This window comes from Mycothermus thermophilus, assembly GCF_041956435.1.
Source record: "Mycothermus thermophilus strain CBS 625.91 unplaced genomic scaffold VTJ04scaffold_3, whole genome shotgun sequence".
Lineage (NCBI taxonomy): Eukaryota > Fungi > Ascomycota > Sordariomycetes > Sordariales > Chaetomiaceae > Mycothermus > Mycothermus thermophilus.
The window spans coordinates 915211-928918 of NW_027191429.1; the positions used below are offsets into that span (position 1 = coordinate 915211).

Genomic DNA, 13708 nt, shown 5'->3' on the forward strand with positions numbered 1-13708 from the left:
TAGCCGCTATAAGTAGTTGTCTGCATCCAACATCGCGTCCTTCTTCTGGCGTCCTGGTCTGTCTGCTTTTTTATGCTACACATCTGTCAAGCAAGCCAACGTCTTTTACAACCATCCCTCGTACCGTTCAGCGCTCGAGCCATCAGCCGGCATTTTCATCAAACAAAATCCGCAACCATGCCTTCCTACATTGTTGGTGCCCGATCTCGCTGTCCCGTTGCTCCGACGGATGCTGACTGCCTCTCTTGCAGGTGACGCTCAAGGACGAGGCCACCGACGAGCAGATTGCCGCGTAAGAGCGAATCCGCCATTGCATTCCTCAAGAATGGTTTTCTGACAGCAAACACAGGGCCAAGCAGAAGGTCAAGGACCAGGGCGGCCAGATCGGCCACGAGTACACCTTGATCAAGGCCTTCCAGTAAGAGCACATCTCGGACTGTCGGAACACCTAACCAGGCACGGCATGCTGATCACACCAAAACCAAACAGAGCCATCTTCCCCGAGGATGCCATCGTCACCCTGAAGGCCAACGAGCACGTCAAGGAGGTCGAGTTGGACCAGGAGGTGCGGATCCAGTGAGGAGGATAGGAGGAGGAGAAGGACTGCGGGGCAACCTCGTGATGATGGAGGGGTTGGAGGGGTTGGAGGTTGGGGTGGCGTTCCGTCTCCTGCAACAGCCGCATTGGCTGCTTGGCGCTGAGGTGCTCATCTGATGAAACTTTGTCTCTTCCGAGTTGACTTTGATGGTGACTGAAACTGCAGTCGGTTTGTTTTGCTTTCGGATGAAGCCAGAATATACCATCCAAATATTTTCTGATCCTCAAACCCCTTGACGGTCCCTGAATCAAGGGCCATTCGAGTCTAGGTCCTCTCGAGCACGAGATGGAGGCCCTGAAAGCGACAGCCCGATTCGGCTAGCCACTGTCGTCATAGGCCCATCCCGGCCTCCATTCTCCAACCATCACTTCCTCCAAACACCAAACAGTTATAACACGTGCTCTTTTGAAACAATCACCAACACCATACAACTCTGTCCCGAGGTGTTGAATGCTTGAATTCTAATACGTATCTCCTCTCCTGGCGAACCCAATTTCCTTAGCTATCTCGCCAGACACAACATGCCGACATGACTGCCACCATCCTCCGGGCCATGAGGGTCCGTCCCCATTTCCGTCCCAATGCCCTCCGCGGCACTTTGAATAGCATCTCGACCCCTTTTTCAACGGTGCATCAGCCTACCCGTCCGCCGTCCACTCACTCTAAACACCCTACTCCCCACCATCACCATCCAGTTGTTGACCACGACGTCGACCTTGTGCCCCACCTGGCCAAACAGCCTCAGCATGCCTTGAGCCTGGCCGACCTCGTCAAGTGTGTCCCTTCAACACCTCCCTCGTCTTGCCCTACCGCTATTATGATTCTAACACTCGCCTCAGACATGGCCGCCCACCACTCTCAGCCGAAGCCCTCCTAGCTTCGGCCCGCTTCACACTCTCCCTCCTCCCCATCCGTCTGGCCCGCCGCATCCAGGCCTTACGCAACCTTCCTTACATCGTCGTCTCCAACCCCAACATCCGCCGCATCTACAACAACTACCAACACTCCCTTTCCACCCTCCTGCCCTGGCAGGGCCGCACCATCAGCAACCTCGAGGATGAGATCCGCTTCACTGAGGTCCTCGCCGAGCTGGTCCAGACCCACACCGACACCATCCCGGTCCTGGCCCGCGGCTTTCTCGAGTGCCGAAAATACATCTCTCCGGACGAAGTCACGCGCTTTCTGGACGAACACCTGCGCGCCCGCATCGGCACGAGGCTGATCGCCGAACATCACATCGCCCTGCACTTTAGTAGCACGCCCTATCTGGATCGCACCAAAAAAGCTGCTGCTGCGGCTGCGGCTGCGGCGGCAGCGTCAGGAGGAGGAACAAACCCCACCACCACCAGCACCACCAGCACTCCCCAAACCACCATCGCCATGACCAACCCCAGCCCGCCCGACCCTCCGCCCCCGCTGCCCCCGGCCTCCTACATCGGCGTCATCGACACCTCCCTCCGCCCGGCCTCCCTCGTAGACTCGTGCGGCCACTTTGTCGCCGACATCTGCGAGCTCAGCTACGGCGTGCGGCCTCAGTGGATCATCAACGGCGAGCCCGACACCACGTTCGCCTTTGTCCCATCGCATTTGGAATACATCCTGACGGAGCTGTTGAAAAACGCCTTCCGCGCGACCGTCGAGAATGGTATGAGTAAAGAACCGGTGGTGATCACGGTCGCGCCGGAACCGCCTGAGGTGGTGATGAAGCAGCAACCTTCGGGTTCTGCTGCGAAAGAAGAAGAAGAGGGCGGGAAGGGGGGAAGGGGAGGAAAAGAAGATGCCCGGATCGCGCCCATCGAGGAGAACGCCCCCGGCGTGACGATACGGATCAGAGACAGGGGAGGGGGCATCAGTCCCGAGGTGTTGCCGCGGATTTGGAGCTATTCGTTTACCACGTTTGGGAGCGACGATGGGACGGATTTTCCCTCCTCCTCGGGAGGGAGCGGTGGAGGGTTTAGCTCGATGGACGACGCGCTCAACATCATTTCGGCGGCAAGCAACGGCGCGAGCTCCATCGCGGGGTTGGGATACGGCCTGCCCCTGAGCAGAGCGTACGCCGAGTATTTTGGAGGAGGGATTGCGGTGCAGAGTTTGTATGGGTGGGGGACGGATGTGTATTTGAGGTTGAAGGGGGTGGGGAGGGTGGGGTGAGAGAGGGCAGTAACATTTTTCTCCCGATTGAAAGAGAGGAAGGAGGTATGGTTTATGGATTGGTGTTTGTGTTATGTCTACCGTTCCTACCTATCGAGTTGGACCTGGATGGATTTCTGGCTGGGATGAGGATGAAGATGGGGATGAGAGGGAGCGAGGGTTGGGTGGATGATGATACCCGTTATTGAGCTGTTTTCCAGCCCTGATATTCAGGGGTGGAAGCGAGTGGAAAGGGGTGTAAACGCATACAAAGCTAAAGGGATGGTCATTGCCTTTGATGCGGATGGAGTATGTGAGGAATGGTAGGAATGTTAACAACCGACAGTGTGAAACAGTACCCTCTCAGAATTGTTTAGAGGCTTCCCTCCATGCTAGTGTACATGCGGAAAAAAGCCAACGGTACATATAATACGATTGTCAAACACAATCAAGGTCTCTCGTAGCCAGTACCATCAGCTACCCCGTACGCCAACTAGAGCAAACGTCCGGTGCCCTCAATTCTAGAGTTGAATGGATCAGGAACATCACCAACAGACGAGGCAAAACTGGCAAGACATTGAGCACAAGTAGTGAGGGGCTCTAGGGAGACAAGTGAGGGGTTGGGAATGGCTACGGAGTCGGCGGTCTTTCACACTACTTTCCATCTTTCTTTCTTTTCATTTATTTATTTCTCAACCTACAAATCTTGCGGCCGAAGTCGAGGTTAGTAAGCATCTGTGTTGTCAGACGTGTTCTGAGCAGTTGGAGGAAGCGGTCATATCTAGCAATCCCAAGCTCTCCCCACCAACCAAATCGGGAACCACACACGATTCAATCGGGTATGGTGTAGCGGTAACATCGTTGACTCTCAACCCTCAGGGTTGACTGCTCTCTCAACAGCCCCGGGTTCGACTCCCGGTATCCGAGTCACTCTTTTTTCTTTTTTTTTTCCCATCCCCCGTTTATTTTGTCAACTCTGAAGCACATCCCCTGATGTTGAATTCATTTGCTATCTGGCACCCAGACGAGGCGAGAGTAGTGTCGTCGTGTCTTCTTGCTGAGGTGCTGGTTGTGGCTTTCCAGGTTGAGATGCCACAGCATGTGAGAGTGGGTCTTGGCAACGCGAGTCGCGACTGCCGCTGTCATTGAAACCTGTCATTTTTGGAAGGAGAGGATTACTTCATCTCATCCGTCACTCTTGCCTTCTCTCTTCTGAGTTTGTCATTTTCTTCTTTTTTCCTTCTTTTCTTTTTTTGTATCAACTTCCATTTCCCTTTACAACCTGGATATCAAAAGGACCTAATAAATCACCTCGGGGGAAACGGCACGAGGAAGAGGAAGTCGGACGAGACTCCCCAAAAAAACCTACCCAACGCTCACTCACCTTGGACATTCTCACCCAACACCAACATCGGGCAGCCATGAACTCATAACCACCAGAGAAGCCATCAACATTTACACCAATTCGCCTTCAACAACCCTCCCCCACCTCCAATAATCACCACCATGACGACAACCACCGCCTCCTCCTCCCCACCCCCTTCTACCCTCACCCGCCATGAATGCCTCACCCTCTTCACCATCACCACCGCCTGCCTCTCCATCCTGCTCGCCGCCGTCCAGGAGCCAGCCGCCGACATCCCCCTCATCGTCTCGCTCGCCCTCAGCGGCCTGGCCTTCTCGGCCTCGTACGCCCTCATCCGCTGGCTGGGCCCGGCCTTCATGCGCGCCGGCTTCCGCGGCGTCGACCTGGCCAAGCCCACCCGCCGCGAGATCCCCGAGTGCATGGGCGCCGTGTGCGCCGCCGTCTACCTGGTGGTCATGATTGTGTTTGTGCCGTTTGTGTTTTACAAGGACGTGGTGGCGGCCACGAGCGGCGGCGGGAATCGGGATGTCGTGGTCAAGGTGGAGGACATGGTGGAGAAGGGGGTTTTCCTGCACCGCTTCCCGCATAGCAAGCTGGCGAGCTACCTGTCGGCCATGGTGAGCCTGCACACCGTCGCGGCGCTGGGGTTGGCGGATGATTTGTTCGACATCCGCTGGCGCCACAAGTTCTTCATCCCGGCCTTCGCGGCGATCCCGCTGCTGGTGGTGTACGCGGTGGATTTCGGCGTCACGTCGGTCGTGGTGCCGCGCCTGCTGCAGCCGTACCTGGGCCAGCTGTTGGACCTCGGCGGCTGGTACTACGCCTACATGTCGGCCGTGGCCATCTTCGGCCCCAACAGTATCAACATCCTCGCGGGCATCAACGGCATCGAGGTGTCCCAGTCCATCGTCATCGCCCTGCTGCTCGCCCTCAATGACTCGCTGTACCTCCTCCCGCCCGACACTTTCCTGCCGCGCCTGGCCGGGTTTTCGTCCAAGCCGCACCCCCACCCGGCCACCGACTCGCATTTGTTCAGCTTGTCCTTCCTGCTCCCCTTCCTGGCCGTCTCGTTCGCCCTGCTCTGCCACAACAAGTACCCCGCCAAGGTCTTCGTCGGGGACACGTACTGCTACTTTGCCGGCACCGTCTTCGTCGTGGTCGGCATCCTGGGCCACTTCTCCAAGACGCTGCTACTCTTGCTGCTCCCGCAGACGTTTAATTTCATTTACTCCGCCCCGCAGCTGTTCGGGCTGGTGCCGTGTCCGCGGCACCGTCTGCCCAAGTTCAACGCGCGTACTGGTCTGCTGGAGCCGAGCGTGACGGTTTGGTCGGCCGAGAGGCAGCCGCATTGGATCGTGGAATGGGGGTTAAAGACCCTGGGGAGGTTGCGGTTGTTGAGGGTGGTGACGGAGACGGATGAGGAAGGGAGGGAGAGGATTGTCGAGACGAGCAATTTTACGATATTGAACCTGTGGTTGGTGTGGAGGGGCCCGATGAAGGAGAGCAGGCTGACGCTCGAGATTACGGGGTTGCAGGTGGTCATGGGGGTGTTGGGCCTGGTGGTGAGGCATCGCCTCGCGCTGTTGGTGTTTTCGCAGGATAATATCTAGGGGATGAGGTGTGGAGATGTTGTATGTGTATATACTGTAGAATGTTATGGCGTTGGTTGTTTACCGATACAGTGCCTCCTGAAGGGGTTTTCATCTTGTTCTCCTCCCCTACCTAGATGCCCGAATACCTGCCGAGCACCTACATAATAGGCATCTTACACCACACGCATCATGTACATAAAAATGGCCCCCGACATCCCAACTCAACCTCCCGTCCCAAATCGTCATTGCATCTCCCTCACCATCAATTCCACCAAAAACTAACACTAAAACTCACCGACAACCCCCGCACATAATGCCACCACCCAACAGGGATATACAACACGTCCCCTTCCTCCAGGATACAATCCAAGTACGGCAACCGCCTAAACTCCTCCTCCCATTCCTCCTCCTGCTCTTCTTCTTCGTCTTCTTCCCCTTCAGGTCTGGGATCCCACCCCTCGACAACCCCCAAATCCACCGAGCTCGTGTTGCCCATGTCGACCCCGCCCTCGCGGCCGCGGGCGCGCATCGCGCGGGCGCCGCCGTCAAAGGAGGAGGGTTCCATGGAATTGGAACCGACCCAGGGAGAGTACAGCCGGATGTATTTGCGACCGACCACCTGCGCGAGGAGGTTGTGGTAGGGGTCGGTGTGCAGCGGGGTGATGGTGCCGGCGGGGCCGAGCCAGGCGTTGAGGTGCGGTCCGTCTCCTTCTCCTCCTGCTTCTTCTTCTTCTTCTTTTTCTTGTATTTGTATGTTTTGATCTCCTGGGGCAGGGGAGGAGGAGGAGGAGGAGGAATTGGTGTTGTTGGAAGGGTTGGAAGGGTTGATGGTGGTGGTAGGACGAGGGAGAGGAGGAGGAGAGGTGTAGCAGAGATCGGGGATGAGAATGTCGGCACGGAGGGCGGGGAGGTGGTTGAGGAAGGGGTGTTGGGCTAAGTAACCTGTTTTGTTTCTTTGTCCTTGTTCTTGCTGCTGCTGCCGCTGCTGGTTGGGAGACTGTTGGCTGTTGGATGACGATAATGATAATGACAATGATGATGAGACCTCCCCTCCCCCCTCCCGCATGACAAACTCCTCCAAAAACTCCCCAAACGCCATCACCCTCTGCCCCCACCCCTCATCCACATAGCTCCTCCCCACCTCCACGGGCACCAGCCTTCGCCCGCCAAACGTCCTGGCCAGCAGGTACGCCGGCTTGCGCCACGGGCGGGTTGTGCGCGCAGGCCAGTCGTCTAGCAGGCCCGTCATGACCAGCGGCAGCGGGCCGAGGGCCCCTGGCTCTCGGTGAGACAAATACGCTTGGAATGCCTCGAACGAGGGCGCGGGCACGCGCGGGACGGGCCGGCGCACGGGGGGAGTGAAGGGTTCGTGGCGGGAGAAGGAAGGGGTGTTTTCCCACGGGTTGGGGTTGTTGGCGGCAGGACGGCTGGGTGCGTCAGAGTCGGAGTCAGTTCGGGGACGTTTGGGCTGTCGCTCATCATCATCAATACCACTCTCATCGGCATCACTGCTGCTACTAACACCCGACAACTTCTTGCTTTGGGAGGAGCAGCGAGGCCGCTCGTCCCAAACCTCCTCCAACAGCTCCAGCGCCGAATCGATCCACCCCCGGCCCCTCTTCTGTCCGGCACCGCCAGCGAGGATGATGGCCAAATCTAGAGTCTTGATCATCTCGCGCAGCTGGCGCTCTGCCTCTTCTTCGTCTTTCTTTTCCCCTTGCTTGCCGTTGTCTTCGCCCCCCTGCAGCGACGAGGGCGATGGCCAGGAAGACGGCAGCGACAAAAACAGGGCCGAAAACTTAAGAATGCTGGTGTCTGTGTACAGCAGGCGCCAGCACATGGGCAGCTTGGAGAAGAGGTGGGCGTAGAAGCGGGAGTAGGAGAGGGCGAGGAGGTCGGTGAGGCGTTTGAAGAGGAGGGTGGTGGTGGCGGCGGCTTTATCTTTGGATTGGGAGTCTGCTGTCATGCGGCTGGATGGGTTGAAGAGATGGAGCAGCTGGGCGGCCTGGCGGGAGAGGAGGTGAACGAGGGGTTCGCCGCAGCCGGCGAGTTGGGCAGCGTCCAGGTTGTTGGGGGGATGAGGTTGATGAGTGGGCCCGGAGGAGGAGGACAGGATGGATAGGGCGGCGGTGCAGTCGGAGAGGATTTGCTCTGCTGCGAGCAGGCAGTGGGATTGGAGTTTCTCGCGGCGTGTTGACATTTTTGGTGGTGGTTTACAGAAACAATGCCCGATGCTGCATGTTATGAACGGTTGTGATGGGTGTCTGTAAAAGTGTTAGTGGGGATGTTGTGAGTGAGTTTGACTTGGTTGAAGACGCACCTTGAGTGATTTTGGGAATTCCTGTTATGATGACAGGACACTGAACGGGAACTCAAGCGAGGTGAAGTTGTCGATGTTGATGTTGTGTGTTGACGAGAAGAAGCGGGGCTTGCTTGAGTGGTGTTATCCAAGCACAGGTACTCTGTTAGGACCTATGTTTGATGGGCATTGTTTACCAGTGTGCATCTCAGGGGAAACAACACCACAACTTGGGGTAAGATTACTGACGTATATATTTGAGCATCAAGTGTATTCCCATATTATAAGTACCTCGTCATCCTTTAGTCTTGTTTACAAATAGTCGAACTACTGCTACCTGGCTACTGTAGTTCTCGAGCTACATACAACCACTTCGATGCATATTCGCATAACTATGTACGGAGTACCATGATGGTCCCAGCAACTCTGGGCAAGTTGTGAGATTGGAACACCGCGCTCGGAACCAACACCAACTCTACCACACCAGCAGCTGCTTCAACCGCCCTCGTTGCATCAGCATAGCATCAGTCATCTTTACATGCTCGGTAACGGTACCCAGTCTGCATCTCGACGATTTGGGTCCAAGCCCAGAATCGCCGATCTGCACGCGGTCAGGGGTTCGCATTAGGAAGTCGAAGCATGTCTCACACACTTGGCCGAAGTTTATGGTGTTATTGCGCTGTCCAGTGTGCATGTGTGTCTGTCTGCACCTCACCTACATACAGAATATGCAACGCAGGATGCGACCGGCCCGTCCAGGAAACCCACTTGTTGATATCTTGATGATGAGTTGGCCGGAAAGAAAAGGTTTCTATTACAACCAAAGATTCGACTCAGGATAGCTCCCTGACCTCCCGAGTATGGTATCTGTACCTGAGGCATGAACATCTAAGATGTCCAACAACTTTCTACCTATGACGTAACCACCCTCTCTTGGGGAATCCATCTGCCCTCCTACCACGCTTGCAGTCCGTCCAGTCCAATCCAAGCCTCCACGCACACCCTCGCTTGACACACCAGCTGCACCATTATCAAAGTAAACAAACCAACAACTACCAACCAGTAACGTTACCAAGACGTTCGGGTCGGGCGCCTACGCCATGTTGCATCCGGCAAGTATTAGGAGTCGGGTCCCCCCTCATACGGCAATCCGCAGGCGAGCCCGAGGGGCGGGAATGACAGATAGATAGCATCAGTTTTGATGACGACAATGAACGTAGTTTCTTCGCTATCACTGGTGCGCGTCTCGGGCGGTAATTCTTGGGAAATTCTTGGGGAATGAAACACAAACACAACGAGGGTTGGGAGTGTGGAAGCGAGGCCCTCCAATGCTTGGATATTGCTCTTCCAGCTTGTTTCTTCTGCTGGGTGCTGTTCTGTCCACGACGGCATGGATTCATGCGCTCCCATGTTTGGCAAACCCCCAAACTCCCCGAAACTCCCTCCCAAACGGGGAACCCGGGGTGAATGGGGGGCTGGTCCCGACACTCTGGGACGGTGTGTACGTACCCGCCGCCGTGGACGAAGCAAGCAAAGCCCCAACAAACAAAAGCATCCAAGGGTTTTCCTGCATCCCGGTCTGTTGGTTTGCCGTAAGCAACTAGTCTGTCCTTCTGCTGCTGCGATCCGGTCCCGGGGATGTGGTGCAAGTGTCGGGGAAGAAAGTCTGTGCATCTACTCCGTACTCCTCCTTTCCCATCCCGTCGGCCCGATGGATGTGGCGCCGTTTCTGCTCTTTCTTTCCCCTCTTCTTTTCCCCCTCTTTCTCACCACGGTATCCTTGACATGGTGGACACCTACAGTAGTAGTGTAGGTAATCGCCAGTGCTACCACCTACACCAAGACGGACTAGGTCCCACCCAGCTGGTAGGTTCCATGGGTTGGGCACCAGCCGACCGGGTCTCTGTTTGTTCTCCCGTCCTCCACTCTTCCCCCTCTGCTCTCTGCGGTTGTGTAACTACCTACAGAGTACCTACACAGTATACAACACACGTTGACCACTCCAACAAACAGCTTTCCCTTCCCGCTTCTCGTCGGGTGCATCCTGTATAATATCCTGCCGACGATGAACCGGGCCTGTTGTGTCCCCCTGCACATGCGAACGCCACCGCGATGCTCGTCCGCCGAGTCGGGTCAGATACTCTCTTGGTCTCCCCTCTCTGTTCTCCGTCCCGCATCTTTGGATTCCCAGCAGGCTGGTGCGGTGCGGGAGGGAGGACAAGATGCATGCATATTTACATTTAGATAGTTACCTACCCAGACGAGGAAAGGTCGGTGACTTGACTTCTCTTGGCTTGCTTGTTTGTCATCTCTTACGGAAGTAAACTGCGCATATTGTGTCGGCGAGGGGTGAGAAGAAAGGAAAGGAATCGAAGAATAAACACAAAAGAAAGAGGGGGGGTGGAAGAAGAGGACCCAAGGATCTGTTCAGTTCCAGAAAGCCAGTGGAAATCTCCAGCCGCTAAGCGCTAGCTTCGCATCTCCCGAATCCTACACCCCCCCTAAGCACTCTAACTACCCCCCGCGAAAAGCCAAGCGGGAGGGGTCCCCCAGCAAAGCTGCGCTCTAGGTTACACTGCCGAACCGTTCAAGCCGTCGATGCTACGTCTGTCATGCCAGATGGTCGGCGCCAGGCCGCGTCCTCCACTCGCTATTCACGTTCTCACTCATCATTCATCAGGTCCCCTCTTCCCCATGTCCCCCATGTCGCAGTGGTCTTTGGGAATGGGGTTCAACTACTTAGCGTCTTGTCGGCCTGACTTGGAGTTTGGATAACTACTAGAAATATCGCGTGCTTTCTGTCTTTCCTTGACTCTCTTTTTTATCGTTTCTCACTATGTGTTCACGGCCTCCTTGACTCCCCTTTGCATGGACTTATAGGTACCTAAACAAACCATACCTACCGCCGCCACTCCCGCCCACACTGCCTGCCGCGACCCGAACGGACGGACGGACGCGGGGGGGCAACCCAAACTGCCGGGTCGTTTCATTCATCATTGTTTCTTCTCTTCCCACTTTGGAAACAGGCCTTTTTTTCAGCACCTCGTACTCGGACTTGCTAGCAGCCCGCCTTGCTCACTTGTTAAGTACATATAACAAAGTAACAATAATTTCCTAGGTGACGGTACTTTAGTTAGTACACTCATCCCCTGAGCTCCTCTCCTGGATGCAAGAAGAGCAGGGCAACACCACCACCACCCCCGGCGACAGCAGGTCCCCCTCCTTCACCAGCATGGAGGAAAGCATACCCATCGAGCCTCTAACGGACGACGATGACGACGTGCTGCTGGCGGACAACGACAACGACGGGGGGTCATCATCCCGGCATGACACCACCTCGGACTACGACTCGGGCGAGGAAGAAACGAGGTTCGGCTCCGTCACGTCGAGCGTGGGCGGGCATGTTTGGGAGTACGGGAGGTATGATTACGACCATCTACTAACTGACCAACTACCATCATTGTTTTTCTACATGTCTGCTCTAAGTAGGTATTTGTTGCTGATCTTGTGACCATATATCAGACGATACCACGCCTTCCGCTACGGCCGGTACTACCTCCCCAACGACGAAGGGGAGGCCAACCGCGAGTCGCTGCGGCATGAGATGCTCAAGGACCTGCTCGGCGGCAAGCTGTACGCCGCGCCCATCGGGAGCAACCCGCAAAAGATCATCGACCTGGGCACGGGGTTTGGGGAATGGGCAATTGAAAGTACGCCGGCCGCCCGAATGATGTTGAGTTTGATATATAGGTAGCCCTGATCTGGTCAGCCAATGCCTATGCTGTGGATGATGATGTCGATGTTGATTGTAAGGGGTTGGGGGAGGCCCCTAGTGTGAGATGGGAGAGAGAGGGAGAGAGAGAGCGAGGGGGAAGTCCAGAGATGAAGCAGAGTCCCAGGCTAACATTCTGTTCCTTTTCGTCTCTACAGTGGGCGAGGAATTCCCCAGCGCCAAAGTCATTGGCGTCGACCTGTCGCCGATCCAGCCGCACTGGATCCCGCCCAACGTCGAGTTCATCGTCGACGATATCGAGGACGAATGGGCGCACGCAAGTGACTTTGACTATGCCCATTTCCGCTTTGTCAACACCACCCTCCGAGACAACGAGGGCGTTTTGCGCAAGGTCTTTCAGTAAGCAACCCCCCCCCCCCCTTTCTAAGTCCTATCTTCTCCCATGATGATGATGATGATGAGACGACAACAACGACGGTCCAAACCCGTCCAAGCTAACTCTAACTCAACAAAAAAACAGAAACCTCAAACCCGGCGGCTGGATCGAAATCCAAGATATCCTCCCCCGCACCGCCAGCGACGACGACACCATCCCCGCCCACTACGCCATCCGCCGCTTCTACTCCATGATCGAGCCCGTCGTCCGCGAGCGCTACGGCGCCGATCTGTACCTCATGGACCGCATGCCGCAGCTCTTAGAGTCGACGGGGTTCACCAACGTCCAGCGGCGCGTCTTCCACATCCCCCTCGGCGAGTGGCCGCGCGACCGCCACCTGCGGCTCATTGGCGCGCTGTTCCGTGAGACAGTCAAGGAGTTTGTCGACGCCATGGCAGCGAAGCCGCTCGTCGAGGCTGGGTATGAGAGGGACGAGATTGATGAGCTGCTAAAAGACGTGGCGGAGGATTTGGGGAACAGGAGGATCCATGCGTACGTGCCGATTCATTTTGTTTGGGCGCAGAAGCCGTTGGTGGGGACCTAGTGGGATCAATGTCCGGGTATTTTTATTTTTTTATTTTGTTTTACTTTTTGAGGGGGAGGCGTGGTGGTTATACGGAGTCAGGAGGTTTGGAGTTAGGGGTGCATCCAAGGGGGAAGGATGCACGGGAGAAAGATGGACCGGCAGTGGTGATTTTGAAGGCCCGTTGCATTTTTTTTTTCTTTCTTGATGAATAACGATGATTACGAGGGAAAGATGGGATATGCATTTTCATGAGCCATGGGAAGAAACATCGAAGGTCATCGATATGGAGGGAAGGGACCGTTGGTGGTGTGGTGGTGAGGACGAGGAGGAGATACCCATGCATGCTGTACGAGGGACGAGGGAACTGGGAGAGACCGGAAGAAGGGGAGAGAGAGGTAGCGGTGTGTGTAGGTGTGTGTACACATGGGTCAAAATAGAGGATAACCGCTGGAGTTGTAAATTCAGCACCATCCAGGTACATATATAGGTACATACTGAGCCATGACCCGTGCCAGACCTGTGATGAAACTATCGCTGACGACAAGACCATGAATGCATGATATATACCGTTTTGGAGAGTAAGTACGTTGACCCAGGGGGCATACATCACCAACGTCACCTCGTTTGCGTACATGTCTCAACGGCGATGACTCGGACATCTCAATCTCATTCATCGTACACAACTCCAGGTAAGAATTCGCAACATCTCGCGCTCAAGTAATTAGGTGAGTACTTCGAAAGAAAGAACAAGAACATCCGTCCCATCAAGGCGGTATTCCCGGGTCATCACGCTCATCGAAACAATAAACAAGGACAAGCAAGCAGGTAGCACAAGTGTATGTCCAGTCCCTCCGTCCAGGATCCTCCTTTTCCCCCTTTCCCCTCTTTCCTCAATCCATCCATGATGAGCCATAATCCTGTCCGTCCTGTCCGTCCGTCCATCCAGTCCAGTCCATCCAGCCCAACCAAGCCCAACCAAACCCGGTAATAATAAACCTCCTATCCATCCCATAGTATCCAGCGCCCAA

General features: G+C 55.6%; 7 protein-coding genes and 1 non-coding gene across 8 annotated transcripts; 5 read left to right on the forward strand and 3 right to left on the reverse strand.

The window, feature by feature from the left end:
• Nucleotides 1-177: 177 nt before the first annotated feature.
• Nucleotides 178-580, forward strand: VTJ04DRAFT_4433 (uncharacterized protein; the record flags this gene model as incomplete). The annotated part of the gene is made up of 4 exons (XM_069362441.1): nucleotides 178-192; nucleotides 252-292; nucleotides 350-418; nucleotides 490-580. The coding sequence occupies 4 exons, from the start codon at nucleotides 178-180 to the stop codon at nucleotides 578-580; spliced, it is 216 nt and encodes a 71-aa protein (XP_069219387.1).
• A 547-nt stretch (nucleotides 581-1127) lies between these two features.
• Nucleotides 1128-2749, forward strand: VTJ04DRAFT_4434 (uncharacterized protein; the record flags this gene model as incomplete). The annotated part of the gene is made up of 2 exons (XM_069362442.1): nucleotides 1128-1372; nucleotides 1438-2749. The coding sequence occupies 2 exons, from the start codon at nucleotides 1128-1130 to the stop codon at nucleotides 2747-2749; spliced, it is 1557 nt and encodes a 518-aa protein (XP_069219388.1).
• Nucleotides 2750-2839: 90 nt separating this feature from the next.
• VTJ04DRAFT_4435 (uncharacterized protein) lies at nucleotides 2840-3829 on the reverse strand (the record flags this gene model as incomplete). Its single annotated transcript, XM_069362443.1, has 2 exons — nucleotides 2840-3088; nucleotides 3749-3829. 2 exons carry the CDS (start codon nucleotides 3827-3829, stop codon nucleotides 2840-2842), a joined length of 330 nt encoding a protein of 109 aa, XP_069219389.1.
• VTJ04DRAFT_t49 lies at nucleotides 3564-3655 on the forward strand. Its single transcript has one exon. It is a non-coding gene; the product is annotated as a tRNA-Glu (tRNA).
• Nucleotides 3830-4234: 405 nt separating the features above from the next.
• Nucleotides 4235-5704, forward strand: VTJ04DRAFT_4436 (uncharacterized protein; the record flags this gene model as incomplete). The annotated part of the gene is made up of 1 exon (XM_069362444.1): nucleotides 4235-5704. One exon carries the CDS (start codon nucleotides 4235-4237, stop codon nucleotides 5702-5704), a length of 1470 nt encoding a protein of 489 aa, XP_069219390.1.
• Nucleotides 5705-5948: 244 nt separating this feature from the next.
• On the reverse strand, nucleotides 5949-7886 carry VTJ04DRAFT_4437 (uncharacterized protein; the record flags this gene model as incomplete). Its single annotated transcript, XM_069362445.1, has 1 exon — nucleotides 5949-7886. The coding sequence occupies one exon, from the start codon at nucleotides 7884-7886 to the stop codon at nucleotides 5949-5951; it is 1938 nt and encodes a 645-aa protein (XP_069219391.1).
• Nucleotides 7887-11151: 3265 nt separating this feature from the next.
• Nucleotides 11152-12698, forward strand: VTJ04DRAFT_4438 (uncharacterized protein; the record flags this gene model as incomplete). Its single annotated transcript, XM_069362446.1, has 4 exons — nucleotides 11152-11405; nucleotides 11508-11695; nucleotides 11916-12117; nucleotides 12239-12698. The coding sequence occupies 4 exons, from the start codon at nucleotides 11152-11154 to the stop codon at nucleotides 12696-12698; spliced, it is 1104 nt and encodes a 367-aa protein (XP_069219392.1).
• A 703-nt stretch (nucleotides 12699-13401) lies between these two features.
• VTJ04DRAFT_4439 (uncharacterized protein) lies at nucleotides 13402-13692 on the reverse strand (the record flags this gene model as incomplete). The annotated part of the gene is made up of 1 exon (XM_069362447.1): nucleotides 13402-13692. The coding sequence occupies one exon, from the start codon at nucleotides 13690-13692 to the stop codon at nucleotides 13402-13404; it is 291 nt and encodes a 96-aa protein (XP_069219393.1).
• Nucleotides 13693-13708: the final 16 nt, after the last annotated feature.